This window comes from Camelus bactrianus, chromosome 9 (assembly GCF_048773025.1).
Source record: "Camelus bactrianus isolate YW-2024 breed Bactrian camel chromosome 9, ASM4877302v1, whole genome shotgun sequence".
NCBI lineage: Eukaryota > Metazoa > Chordata > Mammalia > Artiodactyla > Camelidae > Camelus > Camelus bactrianus.
This window is the reverse complement of record NC_133547.1, coordinates 12,047,242-12,062,760: the sequence shown is the minus strand read 5'-3', so window position 1 is coordinate 12,062,760 and position 15,519 is coordinate 12,047,242. Positions and strand designations below refer to the sequence as shown.

Here is a 15,519-nt window from a genome sequence, read left to right as displayed (position 1 = left end):
ATTTCAGTCTGGACGTCGGATTTGAGAGTCAAGTGTTGGAGGGCGGTTTCTTTCCCCTCATTGACTGAAGTTTCTGGGAGGCGGAACTAACTAGCAAACAGGGCCTAGAGACGAAGACGCTAAAAAGAAACCGGGAAGACGCACTTGTGACGCACGTCCGGCGCCGTAAGCGAGGAAGATGGCTGCGTCCCAGCAGCAGGCTTCAACGGCTTCCTCTGCCGCTAGTGTGTCGGGTCAGGGTTCGGCTGGTGGCTCGGGTCCCCAGCAGCAGCCGCAATCACAGGCACAGCTGGTGGGGCCTACCCAGAGCGGACTTCTGCAGCAACAGCAACAGGACTTCGATCCTGTGCAGCGCTATAAGATGCTCATCCCGCAGCTGAAGGAGAGCCTGCAGGTGATTGGCCAGGAGCTGCGAGAAGCGGGCCAGATTTGGCTTTCCGACTTGGCTGGGGCGGGCGGAGGGGCTATTTAGTCTGGGAGAGAGCAGAAGGAGCGTTTGGCAGGAAAGAGGAGTGAAACTTGGTACTCTTTGTGAGACCAAAGTGATGCTCTGTGGAGTGACAGTGCGATGTCTTGAGCCTGAGATTGACAGGAATTCGAGTGGGAGGGAGTTTAAAAGAGAACGACCTAGCTCTGGTGGTTAAAGCCTGGGGAAAGGACTTGCCTGTACAGAGACTTACCGTGATTGCTGAGTGAAGAAGGTCTCTAAACCATGTCCAGGAGGTTACTGGCGAGAACCCCAGGTGAGAGCGGGCCTCTGGAAAAATATGGGTGGTTACTTCCCTAGAGAAAAGGAAGCGGGAGTTTCTCTGGAGTGACAGGAGGGCAAGTGCGAAGTGAAGAGGAGGTCAGAGATTGGTTGTATCTTAAGGAAGAGTGAGGTCTACCAAAAGTGTCCTCTTCTGTTTCTCCATCTCCCACACCTTTTTTTGTAACTAGACCTTGATGAAGGTTGCAGCCCAGAACTTGATTCAGAACACTAACATTGACAACGGACAGTGAGTACTTTCCTTTCCCCAGGAAATCCTATCTCTATCCTAGTCTTAGAAACTCATCCCCCCTGCACTCCACTCACCCCCGTTTTTTGCTTATTTTCAAGCCTGGCTCCCTAGCGCCTGACCTTGCCCGTTTTGTCCCTTGTACTATTAACTGTCCCCTAGGCCCTGCCTCGGGTCTCCTGGGCCTATACCTGGTTTCTTGATGGATATTTGGTTGGGTAGTCACGTATTTCCCAGAGATGGCGATCCATTCCCCACCTTCTTCTCCTGGACTGTAGGAAAAGCAGCGACGGACCCATACAGCGCTTTGACAAGTGTCTGGAGGAGTTCTATGCACTCTGTGATCAACTAGAGCTCTGCCTGGTAAGGGGCCTCCTAGACACCAAGTGGCCACAGCCCTGCCTTAGTTCCTGGGGCTTTGGGAACCTTAATTCAGTCAATCAGCACATGCTCACTGAGTACCTCCTGTGACCCAGACCTGTGCTGATGCTGGGGACATAGCGTTGCCTGAGCCTTGCCCTCACAGAGCTTCCAGTTCAGTGGGGTGACAAATATATCCTCAAACATTGTCAGCTCAGAGTAGTCAGGGCTCTGATGGGAGAATCTCAGGTCATGGAGGCTATGTCGGGGGAAGCACAGGCAGAAGGGTCAGGGATGGGATGGGGAATGGGGAGGCATAAGCAGAGGGGTCAGGATTAAAATGAGGGAAGTTCAGGGGGCTGTGGAAGCCCAGAGAAGGCACCTTAGCCTGCCTAGGGTAGGGTTTGGGAGGAAGTGGCTCAGGATAGGCTACTAGTGGAGAGCACATCTGAGCTGAGGCTGGAACAAAAATGGAAGAGGGGCGGGAGTTGAGGGGAGGGCAAATGGCTAAAAGCACAGCCTCTGGAATCAGAGGGACCGTGAATCTCTACCTCTGAGCCTTGGGTTCCTCTTTTGGAAACCAAAATTTGGAAAATGGATTTTGGGGGAACACTCAGCACAATCCTGCATGTAAAGCACATAACATTGTACTAGGCACATGGTAAATGTTTCCCTTAGTATCATCATCATCATCGTTATTTTGAATTGGGATTTGAAGGAAAAGTCAGTTTGAGAAGCCTGGTAGCGGTAGAAGGGTGTTCCAACCAGAGGGAACAGCTTCTGTTTTAAGTTCCCTTTAGGAACATTACAACATTCGGTCTGGCTGAAATGTGGTAGGCATTGGGGCTTGTTGGATTTTGAATGTAGCCCTGAGGGCACTGCGGAACCATGGAGGGTTTCAAGCAGGGAAGAACATGGACTCATTTGCTTTTTTAGGAACATGCGCATACTCTGGCTGCCAAATGAGGGGTGGGTTCTGGGTGGGGGGCTGCAATTGGAGGCTGCGAGCCCATGGCAAGATTGAAGAGGGCTAGGTTCCAGCAGGGCAGGTCCTAAGGAAGTGGGGACGGGCAGATGGGAGAGACTCTCAGAAGGCTTTGCGCACAGGGCCATGGGACTGACAGACTATGGTAGGAGTCTCCAGGCGGTGGCCCAGGGCTCTCGTGGTATGGTAGGGCCATCCCTGGGACTGGGACCCAGGGAAAGGAGCGGCTTGAGGGGCAGAGTCTGGAAGGTCTGGGATTTTAGGGGAGGCTGGACGCACATATGTGTATCATCAGTGCAGAGGTGGGAACTGAGTGGTGCTTGTGGGTGAGACAGCCCCTAGAGGGTGTGAGAATGAGGAGGACCCAGGACCTGGGAACTGGAACATTGAAGGAAGACTAGGAAGTACCTAGAAGGACCAACCAGAGAAGTAAGAGGAAAACGAGGAGGAGCAGGTGCCACCAGAGAAGCCAGTGCCAATGCCAGACCTGGGGTCAGGACAGTGACAGTAATAGCAGCTGACATTCATCAGTTAGCACTTAAGAGCCAGGACCTGCATCTGTGTCTCATGTACTGCTCTCCCCATTCTCACCTTATGAAGTAGTACAGGTAGTTATTAAACCCATTTTCCAAAGGAAGAAACCGGCTCAGAGGAGCAGCCACATGCCTGAGGTCACCCAGCAAGTGATTGGCAGGGCCAGGCTCTGACCCCAAGACCCCAGAAAATTCCAGAGGCCAAAAAAGGTTACCCTAGGCTGGCCCTTGGGGTGGGGTTGGCAGTACCCGGAGCGAGGCTGATGTCACACCTTGCCTGCTCCTCCACAGCGCCTGGCACATGAGTGCCTGTCACAGAGTTGCGACAGTGCCAAGCACTCTCCGACACTGGTGCCCACAGCCACCAAGCCTGATGCTGTGCAGCCTGACAGCCTGCCCTACCCGCAGTACCTGGCGGTCATCAAAGCCCAGATTGCCTGTGCCAAGGACATTCACACTGCTCTGTTGGACTGCGCCAACAAGGTCACAGGCAAGACGCCTGCACCACCTACGGGCCCCGGGGGCACCCTGTGAGCTGGCAGGGCTGGGAGGGGCAGGCAGTGTGGGGAGGGGTTGGGGAGGGAATGAAGAGTGGCCTCAAAGCAGCTTTGTCTCTGACTTTTCTTCCGGCCTGAGCCCTGCGGCCGGAGCCAGCAGGGGGCAGCAGAGGTCGCCAGGGAGCACGCAGGGCGGGGCCTTGCCTCCCGGCTGTCTGTCCTTCCTGGCTGAGAGGGTGGACTTTGGATGGCGCCTGTTGCAGACTTCTTCCAGAGGCTCTTCCCCTACCTGGCCTGGGTGTGGAGCCCTGACTGGGCCGCTCTCCCACAATCCTTCCTTGATTCTCTCCCAGTTTGGAGGTGCTCTCTGTGTCTGCTCTTTTTCCAGCTGTTCTGTGTGTCTCGTGTCATTCAGTCTCTTTTTGTCCCTGTCTCCCTATATCTGACCAGCTCTCTCCTAGTCACCCTTTGCTGTCTTCTGCCCCCTCAGCAGACTGGGACTTTGCGTATGCAGGGGCCAGAATGGGAACCAGAACCCAGAACCTCTGGGTTTCCTGGGGCTCAGGGAGGAAGCTTCACTTGCAGGGGCTGCAGCCATACCCAGGGATCCCTACACCTCTCATGTCAGCCCAGCCCCCAGTGCGCTTGACCCAGGAAAGGGGAAGTACAGGGGTCTAGGCCCTGATCTCAGCATGCCTGGTTGGGGAGCAACCCAGCCTAGGCCCCCACCCATACCCAGGGCCTGCGTCAGCAGCACTCAGACCTAGGGGCGTTGTGCAATCCGCGGTGAAGCCTGGCCCAGCTGGATGCCTGGGTCCCTGTATTTTTAGCCCCAAAGGAGAAGTGAAAAGGCCCCAGCAGGGGTGACTCATCAGCTCTGGGGAAGAACCCAGGCGCCTGGGCCCCAGCTCCGGGAAGCAGACCTTGGGGAGGGGGCTTCAGGGAGGGGGTGCCCCACCAGGTTCCCCACTTCCCTGAGAGTGAGCTTCAGGGAGCTCAGCCATGGCCTTCAGGCCTGGGCAAGTGCAGGGTGGAGCTCCCAGGCCAGGCCCAGCTGGGGAGGTGGGGTGTGAAAGGCTCAAGTGACTCAGCCAGGTTGGGGGACTGCCCCACCCAACACCTTCTATGCCCTGGTTCCCATGTCACCGCCCAGAGGCCTCCTGTCCTGGACCCCACATCTGCAAGGAAAACTCGGGACCATGGAGACCTGTGATTCACCCAGAGCCCAAGTCTCCACACTGGAATCCTGGGAAATGGCCAGCCGGGGGGGGCGGCGGGGGGGCCGGGGTGTCTACACATCTCAGGAGTTCCTTCCCTTTTTCCGTGTCCTTCCTTGAAGTGCCAGGCACATAGGACAAGCCTCTTGGGTGCTAACTTATGCTGCTGTCCACATGTAGAATTTCTTCTTAAGGGAAGCCACAGCTCCGCCCATTTATCTGACTGAATCAGCCCCCACCCCCAAGTGACTCCCCAGATCTTCTAGGATAATCTCCTTTACTAAAAGTGAACTGATTATAGACTTTAATCACACTTACAGAATACCTTCACAGCATCATTTGATTAGTGTTTGATTACATAACTGGGGACTGTAGCCTGGCCAAGTTAACACATAAAACTGACCATCACAACCTTGTCCTTGTCTATTTGGCACCCATACCCACCTCCTTACCCATACTTAGTCTCCAAATAAACACAAGGACCGAGTCGATTTCAACCTAACGTGACGCAGTTATCTCTGGTCAGCCGGAAATGCACTCTTTCCCCAGAAGAGCCTGTTGGCTTCCAGCCGGGGGACACACACTCAGGATGAGGTAGAGCTGGCTCTGTGAGGTGGCATCCACACAGCAACATCACACACAGATGGGGACATGACATCCCAGCAGCCAAGATAGGGGCCCAACAGTACCTAAAACCACGCCCAGGGAGGCAACAGAGACCCCTGTGGGCAATGGAGTGATGGATACACAGCTCAACAGCCACACACAGGGTGGAAGTTGTGCACCAGGAAGCTGGGTTCATTTGATACATATATGCTGAACATCTAGTTTGGGCCATGCCCTGTACCCAGTGAACCAAAGATCCCTGTCTTCCTGGAGGTGATCTTCTAGAGAGAGAGTGTTAAGTGTGATAAAGTAAAACACAGCATGTCAGATGGTGAGAAGCTCCAAGAAGGGCAATAAAGCAGAGAAGTGAGATCAGAAATGGAGAGAGAGAATAGGAAAAAAAACAGTACTTAGGAATAAATCTCAATGTAAGATTTGCCCACAGATTTACATTACTTTATTGGAAAACATGAAAGTTGGAGAGCTTAGTTTGGGTAGTGGTTCAAGTGTATTAATATGATCTGTAAATAGATGTTGCATGCATTTATTATTTGTTAAATAGATGGCAAGATTATTTTCAAACCTTTTAAAAATCCTTTGCTTAGGTCACAGAGGCCTCATTGAGAAGGTGGTACTGGAGTGAACTTGAAGGAGAGGGAGTAAGTCCTGTGGACATTCTAGGGGCAAGAGCTTTCCAGGGAGAGGGGACAGGAAGGTGCAGAGGCCCTGTCAGAGGCAGAAATGTGCTGGTGTGTTTGGGGAATAATGTGGAGGCCTGGACCACAGTGAAGAGGCAGGGACAGGAGAGGCCCTTAGTGGAGATTCTTACTGATCATTAGACCCAGAGGGAGATTGTACAGCCTGGTGTGCAACCACCCACTCTGAAAAGGGGGGGAGATGCAAAGCCACAGCCACACAGGGCAGAACAGACCAGGGCACACATGACACCCCTCCCCCTAGCACAGGAGAGTGTAACCCACCATCCTCCAATCACTGTCCCCAGAGTCTCCATCCCAGTGACAGTCCCATGAACAGATTCTAAAGGAACAATCCAACCATGTGAATACACAAACAACCCTCTAACCACCACTTAACCCACTATCTCTCACCCCATCGCAGACTTTGCCCATCATGGGCTGACTCAGCCCTGCTCTCAGCTCAACATTATCAAAAGCAGCCTGGGCTGAGTTTAGATAAGGCTTCTCACGTTCAAGCGTGTGCGTGCGCGCGTGTATGCCACAGCTCGGCCCACGGAGGCCGGCAGGAACAGCAACATGGAGCCAGGAGTGGGCCCGCTGCCCTCCCCATCTGCGCACTGTAGACGTCAGGAACCAAAGTTCACCAGTTTCACTGCCTTGTGACTGAGCCACAGAGGAACTTCTCCCAGACACTGGCCTCCTGTGTTTTCAGCTACACCCCAAGGACACAGACACACAGGAACACTATTCACACACCTGATGACCTCACAGTGAGCTACAGATGCCTTGCACACAGCCACCACTGCCTACAGTCACACAGATGCTTACACACACCCTCAGCTTACAAGCTGTGTGCACCCAGGTCATCACACCAAAGCGCACAGTCACCCTCACCAGCCTCCCTCCAGGAGTTACACGCACTTAGTCACTTCAGATCTCACGGTGGTTCAGAGCTACACACAGATGTGCAGGTAGGTATGTCACACGTTCTCATGGATGCCACCTCAAAGCCAGTTACGGCTGACTACACACTCCCGCCCGCAGGGACGGTTAGAGCAAACACGGTATGGTCAATCACATAGGCATTGGTGGTTTCATTTATTCACACAACCACGTCAGGCGGGTTGTAAGGACACAGCCTTGATGCAGGAAACTGGGCGCACTCGTGTCCCACACCTGCTTCCCTATTTGCACACCCAGGCACGCCAAGGCCCTCCCCCCTCCACTTCGCACCTGCAGTGCTCACACTGTTCACTGTGTGGTACACGCGCTGCTTGGCCCGCGCGGCTGCGCACACAGCCAATCGTGCCGGGCGGACACACGGCCCTGGCACACGTGCCGGGAGTACACGGTCCCCAACCCGCCCGCGCACTCGCACCAGCTCTCACACCCCCGCATTTCCCGTCCTCGCTTGTTTTTCTGGAAACTCTGCTCTCCGTTCCCCTCCCCCAGGCCGGAAGTGCTCGCCGTATTTTTAGCCTCTCTGGTTTCCGCCCCTTTCCCCCTCGGTCGGCCCGCCTAAGACCTGCCCCTCAGAGCCCCGCGGGGGACCCCGGCCATCCCCTTCCCCGCCGTCATTCCAGAGGGGATTCCCGGCCTTCGCCCGGGCACGGATTTTCCCGCTGGCTACGTGGGGAGTGGGGTGGAGTCCTGCCCTGAACTTCCTCCTGGGCTGAGACGCCCGAGGCCTGGACGGGTGGGGGTGGGGAGGATGGGAGCCAGACTCCGAAATGGGAGGGAGGAGGGGGCTGGGGGCTCGGACTCCGGGGTTTGAGGGCAGGGGGTGGTGCTAGGGGCCTGGACTCCCGGGTCTGATGAAGGAAGGGGCTGAGGGCCGGGTCTCCTGGGTCTGAGCGAGGAGGTGGCTTGGAGACCGCGACCACTAGATAAGAGCAAGGAGGGCCTGAGGCCCGGACTTTTGGGACCCCCGCCCCCGTCATTGTTTCGAAGGGTGGTCAGTCCTTCAATGCGCAAAGCCCCCTCCAGCCTCTTCGAGAGTCGCCCAATCCGAAGCGTTCTGGCTCTAGGGCCGATGAGTCAGCAGATACGAGAGGGGAGGGGGTCAAGCCTGACTCAAGGATGGGAAATACTCCTGGTCTCCAGGGAATCGAAATTGGTATCCTTCCTCCAAGATCGCGGCCAGAGCCAAGCTGGACACCGGGTACCCCAGGGTGGCCCCACCATCCCTCTGGTTTTACCGCTGCCTTAGTCCTGCTAGCGGCACAGGGATTTTAGAGCCCAAACGGGCGGCGGGTGCCAGGCACCTCCCCATTCCCCCTTTTCCCGTAGTCCTCGAGCCTCTGTTTACAGGAGACAGAAGCCCTGGTTACAGAGAGGAACCCGGGCGTCCGGGCCGAGCCTCCTCGTCACGGCTTCCAGGAAGCCCCCCTCCCCCGCCCCTAGCGAGTGAGTCACAGGCTAGAGGGAGGCTGCAACCGTGCCAGAGCCGCCCGCAGCTCACGGGACCGGCTGGGAAGGCCCCTCGGCACCAGAAAGCGCCGCACCAGGGATTCCCCCGTGCTCTGTCCGACGAGTAAGCCGCATGCCTAGCAGAATCTCCCCACCTCAACACAAGCCCGCAGTCTGCAGTTGCAGCCTTGCAAGAATGAACTTTTCAACCATTATAACTGCACTCTGTGGCAATGATTTATTTCTACCCCCGTGAGGGCAACCAGCTCACCAAGACCTTCTTTAAAAATTAGTTATTTTCTCCAGATCTTAAGAAAGTCTCAGGGCAACCCTTTGTCAGTAAAAGACCTGTAAATAAGGGGAGTGACTTCTGCAAATTTAAAGTTCTCTCAAGGCACACCTCCTTATAAGACATCCATCCGACCATCAGTTGGGGATGACCCATTTCTTCCCTCTCCAGACACCTTTCCACCAAGGAAACCCTCCACCATAATAAAAGACCTCCCCCTTTCCAATCTTGAGTTTTCTCTGAGTGTGAACTCTTAACATAATTTAAGGCCCTGGTATTATAGGCTGCTCCCATTTACCAACTGCAGAATAACTTGGCCTCTCGGCTTGAGTCTCCTCGTGTATAAAATGGGCATAATAATACTTCCCTGAGTTAATGTATGTAAAGCACTTTCATGCAACAGTGCCTAGCCCAGAAGAAGCGATCAGAAATGCCATTATCTGCGTGAGGGTGAGAAGTCACAGCTGCCCTGAAATAGGAAAGGAGGCCCCTTTCCAGCCTTGCCAGGTATCTGGGACCCCAGCCCCCTAAACCCCGTGAGTGGGGGAGGGGAGGGCGGTCCAGGTCTCTGGATCTGAGAGCGAGACTGTACCAGATTGGCAAGTCTCAGGAGAGAATTCTCCACCAAGCCTGCTGGTCTCCTCTCCCCGCTTTGCTCCAGCGGATTCCCTATGGATATTTGTTTCTCCGTGTCTTCTTTTTTCTGTTTCTTTATGTGACCCTCCCTCCCCTTTCTCGCTCTGAATTTGTCTCTCTGGAACTGTCTCTTATCACTTTTCTAGGATGCCTTCTCACCTCCCTTCTTCTCCTTACCCTGTCTCTCCCTCTCTGTGCATGTCTCCCTGTGTGTCTCTCCCTGTTTTTTCTTTGCGTTCCATCACTTCTCTCTCTAGCTCTCTCTGCGCCTCTCCCCGCCCCCGTCGGTCGGTCTCTCATGCACACGCCCTCTCGGCCTCTGCCCTAGTCAATTCCCCCAGGAGCCCTTCCCCCACCTCCGTCCCAGTTCCCTTCTGAGCGCCTCAGTCTCGAGCCTTGAAAACTGAGCCGACACCGCCACCCCACGCACTCCCCGAGGGGTCGCGACCGCCAACGGGCCAGGTTCTGGCGAGTCCGGGCCGGGTCCTCCTCCGCCCGGGCCCCGGCGGGGACCTGGCGGGCTGCGCTGGGGTCGCGCGTCCGGGAAGCGCCCCTCCTGGGCCTGCCCTCCTGGGCCTGCCCTCCAGGGCCCGCCCCCCGGCCCCGCCCCCAACGGCTGGATAAAAGCGGCGGCTCTTCCAGCTAGCCGCAGCCTGTCTCCAGCGCTCCCACGTTCGGCCGTCCATTCAGCCTTCGGCCATCCGCCGCGCCATGGATCTCACCGCCATCTACGAGGTGAGCCCCCGCTGACCGGCACCTCGGGTTCCTCTTGCTTGACTCCCTTCTCCAACTAGGGCTCTCTAGCGCCATAAACTCCCGCCCGGGACTCCTGGCTTCCTTCTCAAATTGAAGTTCCTTTACGCCTGCCTGACATTCTGGCCCGGGGTCCCTGCCTCCCCTTTAAGACCAGTGTCATCCTCTGGAGGTGAAAATGGAGCCCGTGACTTTCGGGTCTCGGCGAAAACATGAGTGGGACGGCCCTCGGAGATGGAAAGCTGAAGGACTTTTCTCAGATTGGGGCTGTCTGGAGGCGGAAATGGCCCCACACCTGGCTTACCCCTGTAGTTGCTGAGGGCGCGGTTTTGCGCGGAGGCGTTTCTGGGGCTGGAGTCTCAGGGTACAGGGGAACCGAATTCTGTCTCTCCACTCCCTGACCCAGAGGACGACTCTGGGAACTCTAAAACAGAAGAGATCGGGACTCCTAGGTTAATTTTGTCCGCTCCTCCAGTTGTGAGACTGGAGAACCCGACGTGCGGAATCAGATCCCGAGAGACCCAGAGGCTTAAAACTGGAAAAGAGTTGTGTCCCCTGACTTAAGGGCCCCTCTTGATCCAGCGGTGGGAGCTGGGTTCCTTGGATCCCTTGGGATAGACTTCAGTCGCGAATAAACTCAGAACCTCCAAATCGGGATTCTTGCGATCCGGAACCCACGGGTGTCTGCGGGTGGGTGGGGCTCAGGTCAGGAGCCCACAAACCGGACTGGCAAGCTCTTGGGTGCCCTGCAGCTGGGGCGGGGCGTCACCCTGCATTTTCGGTGTCTTAACCGATCCCTGTTCCCACAGAGCCTCCTGTCGCTGAGCCCTGACCTGCCATCCGACCATGGAGAGACTGAGTCCAGCCCGGTCTGGGCCTCCTCGGGACCCTGGAGCCTCAGTTCATCTGACTCCAGCCCGGCTGGGGTCGCTGCCCGGCTGCCTGGCCGCTCCACCAGCCTGGTGGAGGGTCGCAGCTGCGGCTGGGTGCCCCCACCCCCAGGCTTCGCACCCCTGGCTCCCCGCCCAGGCCCTGAGCTGTCGCCCACCTCACCTACTGCGACCCCCACCACCTCATCCCGCTACAAGACTGAGCTATGTCGGACCTTCTCTGAGAGCGGGCGCTGCCGCTATGGAGCCAAGTGCCAGTTTGCCCATGGCCTGGGAGAGCTGCGCCAGGCCAGTCGCCACCCCAAGTACAAGACGGAACTCTGCCACAAGTTCTACCTCCAGGGCCGCTGCCCCTACGGCTCGCGCTGCCACTTCATCCACAACCTCAGCGAGGACCTGGCTGCCTCCGGCCACCCCCACGTGCTGCGCCAGAGCATCAGCTTCTCAGGCCTGCCTTCAGGCCGCCGACCCTCGCCACCACCAGCAGGCCTAGCAGGTCCTTCTCTGTCCTCATGCTCCTTCTCGCCCTCCAGCTCCCCACCACCACCACCTGGGGACCTTCCACTTTCACCCTCTGCTTTCTCTGCTGCCCCTGGGACCCCTGTGGCCCGAAGGGACCCCACCCCAGCCTGTTGCCCTTCCTGCCGAAGGGCCACCCCCAGCAGCGTCTGGGGGCCCTTGGGCGGCCTGGCACGGAGCCCCTCTGCACACTCCCTGGGATCTGATCCCGACGAATATGCCAGCAGCGGCAGCAGCTTGGGGGGATCTGACTCGCCTGTCTTTGAGGCTGGGGTTTTTGGGCCACCCCAGCCACCTGCAGCCCCCCGGCGACTCCCCATCTTCAATCGTATCTCCGTTTCTGAGTGACAAATGCCTACCCAGTACAGATCAGCTGGATCTTGAGGGGGGCCATTTCTCTTATGCTAGGGGTTCCAGGGCTGTGGGGAACCAAGGGACTCTGAATTAAGTAGCTCCCCCCCACCTACCAAAGTGCATTAACTCACTCCCCTGACCGTACGCTGGGGCAGGTCCCCAGTGTGCAAGCTCAGTGTTCATGGTGTTGGGAGGAGTGTTTTCTGGGGTCTTAAAAAAAGATGTAGCAAATTTGAGGGAGGCAGTGAGCCCTCTAACTCTCCCACCTTTCCCTTGCCCAATGCTGTGAATAATAGGCTCCCAATGCCCCCTTTCAATTTTTCCTAGATCCTGAGGTTCCAGTGTCAGACAGTGACCTGAGCCTCCCCTGAAGGGGAATCCTGGTGCTCAAATTTCCCTCCAAAAGCAAGTAGCCAAAGCCATTGCCAGCCCCCTGTGCTCCCCACTACCTGCCCCTGCCTTTAGGCCCTTTATTTATGACGACTTTATTTATTCTAATAGATTTTATAGTATTTATATATATTGGGTCGTCTGCTTCCCTTGTATTTTTCTTCCTCTTTTTTGTAATATGGGAAATGATTAAATAATTAAGTATACTATAATAATATATTAAGTAATATATTGTTAAAAGTTTATTTTTGTGTTTTTTGGAATTTTTAAATAAAAGAAATCGGTGTGTAAACTGGAATCCTGGCTTTCCTGCGGTCTAGAGGCTGTGAGAGGAGAGGGTAGGATGGTGTGGCCTTTTTTTTAAGAAATGGGGTAGAATCTATGGATAGCTCCTCCGAACCTTCCCGGGGCCCAGCCGCCAGCGTTGCTTACCTGGCAGGAAGTGACGTCACCTGGTCCGGCCGTTCACCTGAGAGGGCGGGGCCAGGTGAGGTCACCCGGTTGGAACCGGGAGAGCCAGTTCCCAGGGCGGGGGTAGGGGGGCCGGCGCTCCTGTCCCGATGGGCTCCTTGACCCAGCTCTCGGCCAGGCGCGGGCGGGGACTGGATGTTTCCGTCCCCACGGGGCCGAGGGAGGAGGGCGGGGTGGAGTGGGGAGGACGGAATGTGCCGGGGCGCGAGCCCAGCGCGGGCGGGGGCAGCCGGCGCAGCCGTGGGGGAGGGGTTGTCCCGGAAGCCGGGGCGGCCGGGGTCCCGCCGCCCGGCCTTCCAGGACTGGAGGTGGTGAGCGGGGAATTCAGGCTTTCGGAATCTTGGAGGGGGGAGCGTGAAAGCCTCAGGATTGTAAAATCTCAACATTTTGGAATCTCAGAGTAAGACTCTCGGCGACTTAGAACTTAGATAGGTGGTGTCTCAGAACGTTTAGGAATCGCAGAATTGTAGCCTCAAGCTTTCTGGGCCCCTAGAACTTCGGAATTCCAGAATCTTGCCCTGTCGGGCTTCGAAGAAGTTCGGGATTGCAGGCTCTCGACAGTTCTGAGCGGTGGAAGCGCGGCCCCGCGTTCTAGGTGGGGTCGGGGGTCGCGGTCGCGAGCCAGGGTATGTGGGTCTCGGCGGCGTCGGGGTGTGGCCCCGGGAGAACAGCGTCCTCGGACCATACAAGGCAAGAGGCGGCGAGAGCCACCCTGGGGCGGAGGAGCCGCGCGCCCTGCGCCCGGAAGCCGCCCCGCGTCAGCGCCTGCTCCCCGCCCGGCTTCCGCCGCAGCCCCTTCTTCCTCGACCTCTCGTCTCTTTCGCCCTCTTTTTCCTCTCTCCCCACTTTCCTCTCTTGGCCCTCCTCCCCTCTCTCAGTTCCTCCCCGCTGGACCCTTCTGCGCTGCCCTTTCCCTCCCCTTCTTCCTCCACCCTCTTTATAACTCTTCCCCTCCCCCAGCTCGCCTCTCCCCTTCCCGTTTTTAATCTCCTTCCATTCCTGACCCCCATCCCCTGTCCTTTACCCACTTTCTCTTCCCTTCTAGTTCTCCTCCTCCTTTCCCTTCTCCCCCTCTCCCACTCACCTCCTGGGTTCCACCTCCCTCCCCACCCTATAACCTGTGAGTGTGCTTTTCGTCCCTTGTAGTCCCTTTCCCTTCTCCCGTCCCCTCCTGACACCTTGCCCTCTCTGCATTAGCCCTTTTCCCTTGCCCAATGGCAGGCCCTGACCTTTGATCTTCTCTTTCAGGACCCCCCCCCCCACCTTGTGGGAAAGGGCTCAGGTCCCCATACTTGGGGAAGAGGGTTGGGAAAGAGAAACAGAAACCCAGAGATCCAGAGACATTGGGGGTGCAGAGAGGAAGTGCAAACCACACAGAGACACTTACAGACACTGAAATAACAAGAAGAAACACATCTCCGGTCCTTCCCTTAGCAAAAACAGATTCTCTGCTTCTTCTAAACAAATCCTCATTTGAGAAAATGGCACCTACCACCAGCTACCTGTGAGTCGGTCCCCTTGACTTTCTCATACCCGCACCCCAATCCAGCAGCAGTCCTGTCTGATTCACTTTATAATGAGATCTACAGTCCACCCTCCTGCCTCCTCCTCTGGCCCCCACCCTGATGCTATCCAGCACCATCTCCCATCTGAACCATCATGGCAGCCCCTTCCTGGTCTCCTGGCTCAGGCCCCTGCCCTCGGTCTCCTCCCCACTCTCCCCCGCTCCCCGACAACCAAAAGAAATCTGTCATGACACCTGAGTCAGATCACGGAAAAGCCAAAGTCCTAAGTCTTTACCAGCCTACACAGCTTGGCTCTCATCTTTGGTCACTCTTGCTCTAGTCACTCTGGCTTTCACCAACATGTCTGACATGTTTCAGTCACAGGACCTTTGCACTGGCTGTTCCCTCTGCCTGGAATACTCCCCCATGGCTCACTCTCCTCATTCAGGTCTCTGCTCAAATGTCTTCTCAGTAAGATGGTCTCTGAGTACTATTATGGCAACCCCCATCCTCCCTACCTTGCTCGACTTTTTCCATGAGGTTTACCATCACGTAACATACAAAATGTACTTAGATCTTACGTTTGTAGTTATCTGCCCCCTGCACTAGAATGTCAAATCCTCAGGGGCAGGGACTTGGAATTTGTCTTGTTCACTGCTGTATTACTCACACCTAACCCTAAACAGAAACCGGTCACATTAATGGTCATAAATTTCAGGATTTGTTGAAAAAAAAGAAATTGATTCAGAAATGGAGAGGGAAAGAGAAAATTCCAAGACACAGGGAAAAAAGTAGTAACTATGTGAGGTAATTGATGTTGACTACATATATCGTGGTAATCATTTCACAATTTATACATTTTTACAATTTTACATTTATACAATTTTAAATCATGTACACCTTGGACTAACAGTGTTACGTGGCAATTTTACCTCAATAAGACTGGGGGGAGGGGAAAATCCAAGACAGAGAAAGATGGAGAAAGAGGCAGTGTCATCATATACACATTTTGCGGAGGACCTACAGCCTGACATCATTTACAGAAGTCTTAAACTGGTATTTGCAGTCAATTAAATGTCCAGGCATCTAAGAGGCGATACCACCCCCTGGCGGCCAAGAGGAAAATGGTACCTCACCACACAAAACACTCCGTAACCAATCGTCGCCAGACCCAGCAGTCTTTACAGCTTGAAAAATCCCGAAAATCGAAATGTTCACTCCTCTAAACGATGTAGTTGTTTGGGTTGATTAAAAAGATGTATAGATTCATAGAAATTTATAGAAAGTTAAAATTGCTCCAGGTGAGGATCGAACTCACAACCTCGGCATCGCTCCGCTCAGCACTGCTATATAAGTACCGCGCGCTAACCGATTGCGCCACTGGAGCCTCGGCCGCACCCTTACGCAGC

The 15,519-nt window shown here is 55.6% G+C and overlaps 2 protein-coding genes and 1 non-coding gene across 3 annotated transcripts; 2 read left to right on the top strand and 1 right to left on the bottom strand.

Annotated features, from left to right (window-relative positions):
* Positions 1-69: 69 nt before the first annotated feature.
* MED29 (mediator complex subunit 29) lies at positions 70-3,481 on the top strand. The gene is made up of 4 exons (XM_010947228.3): positions 70-394; positions 940-998; positions 1,277-1,361; positions 3,168-3,481. Exons 1-4 carry the CDS (start codon positions 179-181, stop codon positions 3,408-3,410), a joined length of 603 nt encoding a protein of 200 aa, XP_010945530.3. The 5' UTR covers positions 70-178; the 3' UTR covers positions 3,411-3,481.
* A 6,323-nt stretch (positions 3,482-9,804) lies between these two features.
* ZFP36 (ZFP36 ring finger protein) lies at positions 9,805-12,426 on the top strand. Its single transcript, XM_010947229.3, has 2 exons — positions 9,805-9,963; positions 10,791-12,426. Exons 1-2 carry the CDS (start codon positions 9,940-9,942, stop codon positions 11,736-11,738), a joined length of 972 nt encoding a protein of 323 aa, XP_010945531.2. The 5' UTR covers positions 9,805-9,939; the 3' UTR covers positions 11,739-12,426.
* Positions 12,427-15,403: 2,977 nt separating this feature from the next.
* TRNAI-UAU (transfer RNA isoleucine (anticodon UAU)) lies at positions 15,404-15,497 on the bottom strand. Its single transcript has 2 exons — positions 15,460-15,497; positions 15,404-15,439 (listed from the first exon to the last, which is right to left on the bottom strand). It is a non-coding gene; the product is annotated as a tRNA-Ile (tRNA).
* Positions 15,498-15,519: the final 22 nt, after the last annotated feature.